Below are 13,093 nucleotides of genomic sequence, written 5' to 3'. Positions count from 1 at the left end.
GCCTACATAATAAGAAAAAAAAGGATAGAGCAAGGAGAGAAGACACTCATGGTGTATTTCCAGTTCCTTGAAGATAAGCTTTCTATTTCTACACTTATGTTCATAACTGGTTGTTTGAATAACCTGCACACAAAGTTATTCCCTCAGCACCCTTTTATCTGTACTGGACACACTCATCCAGCCTGCCCAAGAGCTAATCTTTCAAATACAGCTTTTTAAGTTGATTTAATTGAAATGATTTGTAAAAGGAAACACCAAAGCTGAACACAATTGTTTCCAAAATTGTAAGGCATACCCTCCTGGAGGGGTAGGGAGAAACTCAGAGGTATATGGGAGGTGCTTGGGAGACCAAAATAATTTTGTAGCAGGTCAGTGGTATAGATGCTAAACTAAGCCAGGTTTTAGGGTCAAGACACTTTTGCTTTTTAGTCATACATACAGTCTGTATTCATCTCCCACTGAGGACTATTTTCAGTGGGGAACAAAATAGCTACAGCAGCATCCTGAAACCATTTAAATGGGGTTGGCAGGACAACAGATTTTTTAAGGGTTGTCCTTTAAAAGAGTCAAGCTTCTAATGATTATCCAGAGAAAAATATTTTGGAAATGCTTGTTTAAATATCAGAATATTTCATTCCTCTAAACAAAAATGTCACCTGACAGTTACTAAATGAATTTCTGTTGCATGTTTTTTCCTTTTAAAAAATGTTGTGTGTTTCATCAGTTGTGTTTCTTTTACAGGTTAATACTGGAAACATAGGACATCTCTACAAAATACGCATAGGACATACGAATGCAGGAAATTCCCCTGCCTGGCACTGTGAAGAGGTAACAGCAGTGAGAAAGAATTTTATCTTTCCCAAAGCAGTCACTATGACAGTGGATTCAAAACATGAGTCAAAAAAAAATCCTGGGATAAGTATATTACCCTCATCAAACATTTGCAGCTTCATTTAAGAGATTATTTATAAAGGAGTGTTTTTGTGTGGAATTAAAGGCAGTTTATGATAGTATGTCCTGGCTGTTTGTTTGCAGTTTAGTGAGAGCTGTACGTTATGTTTCTTTTAAAATGTGTGGCTGGGCAGCAAGAAAGACTGCCTCAGTTGACTGCTGTAGTCTGAGTCTTCTGCAGTCTTTGTATGCTACAGAGTGTCTAGAGTTTGCTGAAACCCAGAAAGTCATTGAACTCATCTAGCCAAGTCCTCTTCAAACCTGTGGCTGATGCTGGGTCCTTATGCACAACACCAGAGCTACATTGCAAATTTTTCTAGTTCTGTGTCTCTGAGGAGAAAAAGACAATAACCGGTTATTTTCCCTCCTTATTTAAAAAAGATCTTGATGCACGTAAAGCAAAGATAATAAAGCAAAGAGAATCAGCTAGTTCTGTTTCAAGCTTCAGTCATGAAGCATAGTATATGGGTTTCTGGACTGGGAATGAAAGGATCTGGCTTTTATCCTTAACATCGGTGATGTACCATGTGTGCCAATGATATGCTATGCATGCCTGAAACACTTCCCTCTTTGTACCAGCATTTCTTGTCCTTCAGTTAAGAGACAGCAGTTTATGAAGGGCTTTAGAAACTGCTGGTAAACTTGTTATAATCATACTTCAGGATAAACCTAGATCTATCTAATGCAAAGTGTCAACTGAAATTAAATATTCACTGATCAATGTTCAAACTCTGTGGCTATTTGATGCTTTAACTAGTTGTTTTCATCTGGGACTGAGACTCAGAAAGAAGACTAAGTAAGGTCTGGGCAGTGTTAACTGAAGTTTAGGCAAGATCCTGTGAGTTCATACCTCTAGCCAATGCATGTCTACATTGAAATACTGTATCACAGGTAGTATCACTCTGTTTAAGAGGTTTCACGCTAGAATTATAGGCATTATATCTCTTTCAGGTGAAGATTGCCTGATTATAAAGCCTAGGTATTTGTTTCCCATCTGTGCTGTGTTTTCAGGAATGCTGGAGTCAGAATATCGTTTATGATTTTTTTTTCTTCTGTTCCTTGCTATTTTTCCTTTCATAAATGGGTGTGTAAGCAGTGAAAGGGTAGAAAATACCTCATAGCTTGGTCGTGTGAGACAGAGGGACAGGTTACCAGCAATTTCTAAAGTGTATCTATCTGACTTGAGAAACTAGAAGACAACAGCGGGTTTTCTCTTATAGAAAAGGTTCATTGGTATGCTTAATCTTGGTATTAGAAGTTCAAGTTATCATAAAATCTGACTCAACAAATGGACTTTTGAGGGTTTGTTGTACACCATCCTCTGTGAATAGAGGCTGCGCTGCCTGCTTTGTGTAAGACACCCATTTAAATTGAGAGATTGAAGAAGTCTGACCTAAAAAGGGAAGAAAAAAAGAGAAGTTATTATTTCCTTTGTCACTTCCCAGCTAGGATATATTAATTGAAATCAACAGTAAAATTTATAAGAAGGGTTCAACACTTCAGTGTGTTCCATTGATTATTGGCTTATGAATTTTAATTGTCTCCTTACCAAATTGCGGTCAATCAGGCACAGTTTTTAGGGAGTGTGTCAACAGCCAGGGTTAGGTCATTCCCTCTTTGCAACTTTGGGCAGAAAGTCAAAGAAAAGAAATACATTCAACCAAACACACTCTACAAGTAACCTGGCATTTTGTATGGTAGAGAGCCAAAGAAGTATAGCCACTAATTTCTAGACTTCGTAGAAGAGAAACAACCTACAGCGGGCTCATCAGACCTTAACATCATTGTTCCTTGGGAAACCTACATTTTTCTGGAAGATCTGAAATTAAGAGAGAGTGTTTTACAACTGCACAGCTTTTCTGGTAGTTAGGCATGCTAGTCTGCCATCAATATCCCATGGTTTCTGTGTCTGTCTCTGTACTGAGATGGTATCAGGCCTGAAAATGTCCACAAAGGTGCTGCTTCACTAATCCAAGCTCCTTTTTCAAGATCCATCAGTAGATGTTGACAGGCTGAGATGTGCCAGGTTTTTCATACAAGATGAAACTCTTTCTTTAAAGTTTAGTATTCAAGAAGTAAAAGAGATAAAAATGTTTCCAGTAATTCTGAATTTGTTCAATATTTGAATTAAGGAGATCAGATTCCGCAAAGCACAAAGCAGGAGTGAAACTACAGGTAGAAGTGCCTTTGCTTCTCTTTGATGATCCAAAATCTAGTGTAGCTACTAGTATAAATTAGCATAATCAGGGACTATTCTAATACACAGCAGCCTCTGATGTGCTTGCTTAAGGAATACTTTGAAGTACAAAATAACTAGACCTCCTTCCTTTCTTCAGCTGGTGTGCATATGGACCTTCTGCTGCTATATGCTGGAAGTTGGGCATGGAAGAAAATTGTGTGGGGCAGACTGGTGTCGAGGCTAGCACTTTCATGGTTTATTTATGTCACAAGCAGTGTTGAAGAATCAAAAGCTGTTCCTTTAATGTCTGCTCTGATACGAAAATAAGTTAAAGGAATAGAACTGCAAGCATTGCCAAGCTTGCCGGTGAGAACCTCCGCGTTTGGTAAGCCGTGCCACCTAGTGCCAGCCCACGTGGATATACCAGCTGGAACAACATAGCTGTATTTTGTGGGACTGCGCCTGAGCTGATAGACCCTGTTTCTTGGCTGCACTTGAGTTACTCTGCCCTACACTTTCGAATCTGACTGAGTGAAAAGTCAGATTGGGGACAGTTGTATCCAGGCAGCAGACATGCCCCAAACCCATGGTTTTGCGATTGTGCTACGGTGCTCTACCTGCACAGATTTCAACAGCATCCCACACATTTCATATTCTGTTCTATCTGGACTGAGATCAGCAATTTAAATTGCAATTCTTGGTGCTGTTTAGGTGCAGTTGCTGAACCTTTTCTCAGGGGAGCAGTTTTCTTTCCCTGCACATCGATGGCTGGCCTGGGACCAGGCTGATGGGGAAATATCTGTGGAGCTTCCTGTTTTACAGCAGGGGCAACCTATTCTTCCAGGTAAGCACACCACCACATCAGCTAAGTCAGGCCACAGACTGATGCCGATAGAGGTGAGTTCATTTTTTTTCATCAGGCCCTCTATTAATTTTTGGCTGCTACAACACTTTTTCTGTGTTGTTTTCCTGTGGTTACTGGGCACACTCAGGTAAAAGGTTAAGAATCACTGAAAAGAAGATGGGAGGGTCTTTAATGCTTTGAATTTCACAGGTCCTTCAAAAAGTCTTCTTCTTTGGTAAGATTTTCAGCATTTATATTTGCTTTAAAATAAAGGCAATATAAAGACACCGCACATACGGGTAACTACCATGAAGCCGTCACACATGAATCAGATCACAAACTCTATTTTCAATAACTGAGGATTATAACTCCAGTATGACCATTGTAGCTGCTTTTTTAGCTTTTTTTTTGTAAGTAAGTGGCTGAGACAGGCTTCCAGAATACTTTTAATTTCTGGATGTGGAACAAAACTTTAACAATATTTCAGAAGGCTATAAGCATTAAAAGCTTCATTATTCACATAAAGATTGTATTGTAATTCTAAAGGTGAATGATTCCAAACAGTGCAAAAATTATTGGGTGTTGCTGCTGTTATACTGTTTTAATGTCCTGTTCTACCACACCATCCCTGTCACCCATGCAGGATGTTGTTGCTATACGGTCTCTCTGCTTCAGCAATGGGAAGGGGGTGGAAAGTCTGTGCTTGCTCTTCCCTTCTCTCCAAATGGCACTGTTCTTTTCTGGCCTAAGGAAAGTACAAGGGCATAACAAGATCGTTGTATGCTAGGAGAGATGTGGGTGAGGGAGCAAGAATGCTGGGGCAGACTCCTATCCTGTAGGGTGCGATGGTAGACGGGTAGAAGTCTTAACACCACTGGTATTACTTGTGCTGGAACCTTTACTAGAGTAAGATCCACCTGGAACAGATTTCACACCCTCCTCTCTTCCCTTCCCCAAAAAATCATATGAACTGCAGCAGACAAGATTAATGGGATGAAAGAAACTTCCATTCAAAGTTGTCTGAAAACTACAGAATCCCTTTTTCAGAATGTTTAATACTATGGCAATGCTTCGTGGTATGCTTATAGTACTTTGTGTTGATCTTGCAAAATTGAAATGGTAACAGACATTGCAATGGTAACAGCTGTTGTGGCTGCAGGCTAGAGGAAGAGGATATAAATGAAATTGAGAGGCAGAAGTCCAGAAATGGCCCATGGATGTGGGGAAGCATACCATGGGACAGTCACTCTCATAATAAAGAGCTGGGTGGCCTGGAGCTGTATTTATGCCTAGCTACGATGCCTGAGCATTGAGATTAAGAGCTTGAAAAGAAGAGCAGAAAAACAGGTTTGTGTCTTTAAGAGAAAAAGAATAGCAGGAGAGATTTCCTCCAGTGATGTAGTTAGCAGCTGTAAATGGCTTATAAAATGCTGTAGAGAGAGGTTGGCCAGCCCCAACCACAATGATTTTTGATCTTGAGTGGTTATGATCTTCATACCCTTGAGGGTATGAAAAGCTTCAGAGGCAGTCAGCCTGCTTCCTCATAGGTTTGGTCTCTTTGGTCAGGAGACTTTAAAATTATTAGTGTAGGGGAGCATAAAAGCACATTGGTATAAAAACCAAACACCTTCCCCCCACCCCCCCTTAAATAAATGTTAAACATATTATATTGAATATGCTCTGATCCCCTGCTTGCAGTATCTGTTGTTCCCCAAATGTTCTCTTGCTTAATATTCAGGGACACTGACCTTACCCGCCTTCTAATTTTCAGGCTCTTCTTTCTGAGTAGGTTGTTTCCTTGTTTCTGAGATAAAGATACAATGAAAGATTTTTATTATCAAGTAATCTTGGTACATTGTAAAGTACATCAGCACACTTAAACCATCCTCTCAATCTGCATTTTGTAGTTAACAATTTCTCCCTCACACAAGAGAGGAGGAAAAGAACTTCTGTGCATTTCTGCCAGCCTTGGTATAAGAGAGGTCATGCTGAAGGCTTTGGAGAAGGCAGTTTCATCTCTAACTTAGTAATTGAAAGACAGCTTCTGTGTCTTTTTGCCAATATTATATTTCTGCATGACACAGTGAAAAGAGAACACAGCTTTTAACTTCAGAGAGGATAGTTTGATAACAGAACAGCAAAGAGGTCTGGAATCAATCTGAAAGAGAGATGATGAGAGGCACTTTAAAACCAATTTCTGAATAAAAAGAGGCTGAAACACTTTCTGATTTAACAGCCTTTTTTATTCAAAGGAAAAACATCTGAATTAAACTGTTAAGAAGTATTACATAGAGACTTTGTGGCTCTAATGCTGGGGGACTGAGCACCATTCGTTTGACTTTTTATCCTCAACCATCCTACTTTTGTCCCCTTCTGCTCATATTTTATGATGCAATCTTTAATTATATGATGATGAACTACTTGCTGGGGATAAATCAGAGTTACACAGTGTTTGGTGGCTGGTGGACCTTTGCTTTTCTTCTTGCAGAAACTGGAAAGTAGATAGTTAATGAAGGAGGGAATTGTAGGAATAGAGAGGATTGTTGTAGTCTTAGACATGGGATGGTTGCTCTGGAGAAATCAATTCTCTGCCTCTGCCATGGTCTGTTCATGGGGTACCTGTTCATGTGGGTGCTGTAAAGAAAAATTTGGGGAATAGATCCAGTGGTGATACGATAAATGATGTGGGTAAAATACAGTATTAATTAATGGTTCCTAAATAAAAACTATTTTGAATACTGAGACAGGTGTACTCTGGGAAAAAATAGTACATGACTATGCTGCTAAATAAAGACTGTCAAAAGCTTCTGTGCCTTAATCGTGGCTGGCTTTTGTCCAAATAATAATAGCTGATCTGAAAAAAGATGTGTGTTTTACCTCCTTGTTCAATCTCTCATAATTCATAGGCATAAGAGAAAGAACTAAATTTTGCAAATGATCTTAACCCTTACACTTTCTAATTTCAGAATGATGTGTTTACAAATGTAATGTTCCACACTTATAGACAAAAATAGATGTAAAGAATACCGTTCCTTCTCTTAATGTCTGTTCTGCACACTTTTCCATGGAATATCTAAAGGAAAGAATCACAGAATCATAGAATATTTCAAGTTGGAAGGGACCCATAAGGGTCACCAAGTCCCACTCAGTGCTCCTTGCAGGACTACCTAAAACTAAACCATGAGACTAAGAGCATCATCCAGATGCTCCTTGAACTCTGACAGGCTTGGTGCTGTGAGCGCTGCCCTGAGGAGCCTGTTCCAGTGACTGACCAACCTCTCAGTGCAGAACCTTTTCCTAATGTCCAACCCGAACTTCCCCTGATGCAGCTTCATTCCATTAGGAGAGTCACCATTTCCTAGCATAAAAGCTGTAAGCATTAAAATACTCATAAATACTTATAAAGCTGGGATGATCCCTAGGCTTATGAGAGGTAGAGAGAAGCATAAAAAATTGTGAAAATTGCTTGAATTTTTAAGTTAGCTATTTTAAGACTCTCTGCTGGATTTATTAATAGCATATGTCTATGGTACAATACTTCAGAGGAGTTTAGAGGTACCCAGTCATCATCTCAAAATGGGTTAGGTCTGATGCTAGAAGCAAACTAGCACTAGCATTCTGTGTGGGCACATTAAAATAGCCTGTGCAGAGTGCTTACTGTTTTAGCTAGATTGTTACCATTATTCAAACTAAGTTCTTTAAAGACAGCTTATATAGTAACCTGCACACAAATGCCATTTAAATAAAAGTGAAATAATCATAAAAAAATAAGCATCAAGGGAAAAGTTGTGAACATTGAATGGCCATTTAGCACAATTGCAGATATGGATTGATCGTGAATAAATTTTCACTGCTTATTAAAAGAAGGTGTTTATCCATCAGAAGAGTGAGCTGTGGGAGCAACCTCCTTCAGAGGATTACAGTCAAACTTCATAACGTGTTTCAAGTGGAAACTGATAATTGAATTGTGATAACGTTGGTATTTTTCTGGACCAAATGGTCCAGAAACTCTTTTCTACTTGAAAGACAGAGAATCACAAGGACACCTACCTCTGGAAGAAGAGCTTGTGTGCCAGAAAATTAGGTTTTCTCTCCTCCTTTTGTTTTCTCTGTACCTCACTTGGTCTAACAAAATGTTATTATTCTATGTTGGCATAAACTTTGCCTTTCCCATATTTCTACTGGAGGTTATAATTGTCTGTTTTTATAGGGTTCCTACATCTGGATTTTAATGACCACAGTTTTCTATTGATACATATTTTTATCTATCATAGTATTTATTCCAATTTCATTGGATTTTGACTGAAATTTAATTTTATTTGCATTATCCATTTTGATTAAATAACCGATTTATTGAATTTAAGTCCTAGATTTTTCCTCCCAAATTTACAATCTTTAAAGAATTTCTATATGGAATGTAATAGAGGATGTCTGTCCTATCCTATTGCATGAATCAGTAAAATAATAAAACTATGCAGCATTCCGAGGTCCTAGAAAACCAGTACTATGGTGCTAGATTTTTGCTTGTTTGGTTAACGAGTGCATTCAAAACATTAATGGCTCATGTCACTTTCTATAGTTTTGATCTCACCACTTATGGTGAGGCTAATCTTGGATTTATGTTATTTACTTTTCAGCTTTATGATGATTTCAAACGATGCTGCAGGACAAAGACATACTATTGTGCATTTAGAGTTCAATTCTGTTTGCATTCCCCATAGTGACAGTCTGGGATAAAAAGCATAAATGTAACACCAAAGCAAGTTTGTACATTATTTTATTAATATTGAATAGGAATTTTAAGGTTTTATATTCTAACTCTTCTTGATGCAGATGTATTTGGACTCTACAGGCACATTCACAGCTAGATGTTATTGTAACTATAATAGTGTTTGTGGTATGAAAGGTTGTAATCTTTTATTGTCAGTGACTGTCTATGAAGTGCATGTGACAACAGGAGAACTGTGGAATGCTGGAACTGAGGCTGATGTCTATATTTCTGTCTATGGAGAAAGAGGTGATACAGGATCAAGACAGCTGCTCAGGTCACAGAAACTCAAGAAATTTTTAAAAGGACAAGTAAGTGAAAGCAGGGCATTTTCTGATATGTTTGGCTGGCTTTTCTGTCTCAGGTGGGTGGTTATCCCAGGCCAGGTGCAATTAGAAAAGAGGTAATTACTGCATTCCAATGTTTCCCCAAAATTCCATAATTAAGCCAAAAATACTTTCTAAAGGTATACCAGTGTTTTTGGAAGACAGAAATAGGTAAGCTGTGTACTTTTGTTTTTAATTCTTCCAAAAATTTGATTTTATAAGTGAAGAGAAAATGAAACTTTACATTTTATATCTGCATTTCTAATGTTGAAACCTGCTGTAATTTGTAATTGTTTAGCTAATTAAGCTTTCAGCAGGTTTCTCTTTTCTGACTCTGATTCCATTCATTTGAATGGAACTACTCTCATTAGTAAAGTGATCAGGCTTACTTGCTTCTTTTATTTCAGGAAATGTGTCCCTCTTGGTTTGTTCTCACCTTATCATTAGCTGATATTTTAAAGGATGATCTTGAAAGAAGAGTTCTATGGGTTTAGGTGTATTTGGGATTCCACAGCTGGAGAATGCTCTGCTTTTTTAGATTTTACTGAAATTTTGTTGATTGATTACAGACTGACATCTTTGCTGTTGAAGCTGTGCACCTTGGACATTTGTACAAGATTGTTATAGGACACAATGGTCTTGGATCAGGTCAGAAATCTCTCTATATAGTCACTGAATATTGCCTGCAAAGTTATTAACTTTTTCTTTGAAATACAATAAATTTCTAAAACTGAATGTATGAAAACATTTTAGAAGTGAAAGACAAAGGCTTCTAAGGAAACTGTTCAAGTGACACAGTTACCTTATTGTATCATAACAAATTTCAAATATTTTGTGTTCACTTTCACTATACTCTGAACTATTATGTTAAGGATACCATCTGCTGCTGTTCTGTCATTTTTGGCCAATCCCTATGGAAAAAACTGTGAAGAGAGGGAGTGTCTGCATAATAAGACATTGAATACGTCTTGTGCTGTCTGTCTTATAGATAAAATGGGCTATTATAATTTTAGGTTGATTAGTATTATCGGTTACACTGTAAAGATGCAGTTGGAGATTTTGGCTACACTATCTTGTCATTAGACACCCAATTAATGGTGAAACTCAAACTGCTTGCAGTCACAAGACCTGTTTTTCAAACTCTTGAGCCTAAATATTGTAAAACATAGCAACTTATTTTGAGCCATGATAAGCTGTTCTCTAATCTTGTTGATATTTTGATTGGCAAAACAAATACTTCTCATACAATGAGAGGTTAAAAGAGGCGGAGATGTGCAGCACTAAGGGCCATGACAGCCAGGGAGGGACCTAGCAGCTTGCAGGCCCATGAGCAAGCTCTACAGTACCTAGAGGATGTACTGTCTTCTCTCCAGCCGTCACAGCAGCCGTGACTCTAGCAACCTGCCAGTGGAGCTGCAGATTTTGCAGTTCCAGTGGAAGAGAGAAAGCCATAGGAAGTCAGACTTCATTAAATCTGCGTCTCATGAACTTTTTTTTTTTTTTTTTTTAATTTATTCTAAGGAAATGGCTGGTTTCTGGACAAAGTTGTAATCAAGGATCCTGTAACAGATTTGGATTATACTTTTCTTTGTCACAGGTTGGTGGTGTTTCATTTTGGTTAGATTTTTAATACATTTGTAATTACTTATAGTTTTTCTTCCGAAATGTCCTGTCAAGGGAAATATGTGTTTCCTAAAAAGTGAGCTGAAATGGTCTGATTCTTTTTACAGCTCTCTGAGTTGTACCTGCCCCAAACCTGTGGTGCATTTGAGCTAATGAAAAAGCAATAACAAGTTCTGCCTGGGAACTTGCCATTCTTGCACCTTGCAACCTAGTCAAGACGTACTTTTTTGACACGTTCCCCATATCCAACGCGTTGGATCTGACACAAGCAGGTCCATCCATCCTTCCATGTCATGTGATGCAAGGCTTTTCAGGAGAGTGCGATGCTGTCTCTCTAGCAGACTGATCCTACTTTACTAAAGTTAGTATGGAGATTAACTTGGGGTTCAATGAGCTCAGGATCAGACTTTAAGATCTTGTTAAATGGCTATCACAAACACAGCCACCTGACCACATCTCTTTTTCTCATTTGCCCTGCAGCCTGTCACTGAGCTGCAACGTAATTTGAAGCAAACCTGACTTCCCTGCCTTTTCCTCTGCAGATGCTGCTGCTCTGAATCTTCTGTTCTATAGCTCATTTCTAATTTTATCTACACCTGATTAATTCTCAACACCTTACAGAAAAATTATAATTGATAAAGATCAGTGCAAATATTAGGAATGGTAAAGTCCAGTCACGTATGAATCTAGCTGCAGCTTGCCAGTGGCACCTCAATTCTATTTCCTCCTCTCACTTCTCTGAGTGAATAAATAACTGCCTGAGACAGCTCTGAGTGAGTGATGTGCACACTGAAACTGATTTATGTGTGAGTAAGGGCTTTCTGCCTATCAGATACAGCACCTCGTCTTTGCCTGACCTCATTTTGATTCTATATTCTAGATGAGATGAACTGCTATGAAGAGATCTATAATGCTAGCTTCATACATAATTTAGGGAGAGTTCAAATCCATTTCAGGCAGAAAAATACAGGGTATGTGCTAGTTATTGTTAGAGCCCAACACTGGGCTTGCTGATCTTGCTCCCACAGTGTGTGAATCCTTTTGACTCAAATGGAGTTAGACTTAACTTATGTAAGTAGATGTGAAGCAGGTACAATGGCATTACAAAGGTATAGTTCAGACATGGTAAAATTGTTGCCTGTGTTGGATTTGCCTGCCTGTGTAGAGATTTTTAGGGCATGGAACAATTTGCATCCTGCTGCAGCCTTCTTGCAGACAGCAAGAGCAAACATTATGACCACTGCACCTTTTGTTATTGATCTGGGATCAACATGAGTTCTCTGATTTGTAATAATTGGCTTAGGCCCTTATACCTCAGTCCAGGAAAGCATTTCTTTATAAATTTCATCAAGAACAGACAAACAAAACCATTTTTGCCAAAGTCAATCTCTTTTCACTAAAGCTGGATTTTTGTATTGCTGCTTGCTAGCCTTGAGACTTCAATAAATAGAACAGGAAGTATCAGTATGCAAATGCCATGTATACAGTATTGTGGGAGTTGCCAATCAAGGTTATATCACTGAAATGGGTTCTGGTTTATAGGTGGCTGGACCAGGGGCAGGATGATGGCAATATTGCTAGGGAACTGACTGTGACAGATGCCAGCACGTTTCCAGGAAGTAAGTGAAAATCGGTGGGGAGGAGAACCCAGCCTCACTGCAACTGTGTCAAATGGAATGAGGATGCTCTGTTATTATTTTTTATATATTAATTACATGGGTTTTATCTGTACAGGACAAGAGCTGGAACTCAAGAGAGAAGAAACTGTAAGAATGTACCTTTTTATTTTTATTTAAACCATTCAAATTATGCTTTGAGTGAAATCAGGTCAGTTGTTCTCATGTATGTCAAATTCCTGTGTATCATCTTCTCATAAATCTTTTCTGCTTGTTGTTTACAAAACTAGTGGGCTGCTGAAAAGTGGAAATTTCAGGAAGGCAATACACTTCAGTTTTACAACACGCTCACCCGTGGCTTCATTTGCCTCGGTCCAGATAGCAGAGTTGATGCTCTTGGTGACAAGAAAAACAAATATGGTAAAGTATTTTTCAGGTGAATGTATGCATAAAAGATACGAGAAAGGGCGACTTTATAGTTCACTGCTATCTCATATAGTGATTCCTCTAATAAATATGAGTAGATAATTATAATAAACATTTTCCTTACTTAAAATATTTACATGTATTAATGGCTATAAGAACTCAGAAATTATATGCTTGGTTTACATATAAAGCACAAAAAAAATTCTCATGTTATCTCATCACTGGCTTTCGCTTACCAAATAGAAACTTCATCTGCAGTTTAATGCTGCCATTGAACTGCCATGGCAAGGACAGCTAGTCTTTTGTAACTAGATCCATCTAAGCTAACAAGTTAAATTTCCAGGTATAGTTCATTAATAG

The 13,093-nt window shown here is 38.3% G+C and overlaps 1 protein-coding gene across 1 annotated transcript in view; it reads left to right on the top strand.

The window, feature by feature from the left end:
• Positions 1-13,093, top strand: part of RP1 (RP1 axonemal microtubule associated) — a gene marked incomplete at both ends in the record, with an annotated part of 184,872 nt that overhangs the window by 19,554 nt on the left and 152,225 nt on the right. The window contains 8 exons of the mRNA XM_082316016.1: positions 742-828; positions 3,842-3,974; positions 8,902-9,053; positions 9,638-9,716; positions 10,590-10,665; positions 12,234-12,310; positions 12,426-12,457; positions 12,598-12,727. Coding sequence (XP_082172142.1) covers positions 742-828; positions 3,842-3,974; positions 8,902-9,053; positions 9,638-9,716; positions 10,590-10,665; positions 12,234-12,310; positions 12,426-12,457; positions 12,598-12,727 — 766 coding nt within the window. The remainder of the gene's footprint in view (positions 1-741; positions 829-3,841; positions 3,975-8,901; positions 9,054-9,637; positions 9,717-10,589; positions 10,666-12,233; positions 12,311-12,425; positions 12,458-12,597; positions 12,728-13,093) is intronic.

This window comes from Platalea leucorodia (assembly GCF_965183815.1).
Source record: "Platalea leucorodia genome assembly, chromosome: 1".
Taxonomy (NCBI): domain Eukaryota; kingdom Metazoa; phylum Chordata; class Aves; order Pelecaniformes; family Threskiornithidae; genus Platalea; species Platalea leucorodia.
This window is presented reverse-complemented; position numbering and strand designations above follow the sequence as displayed.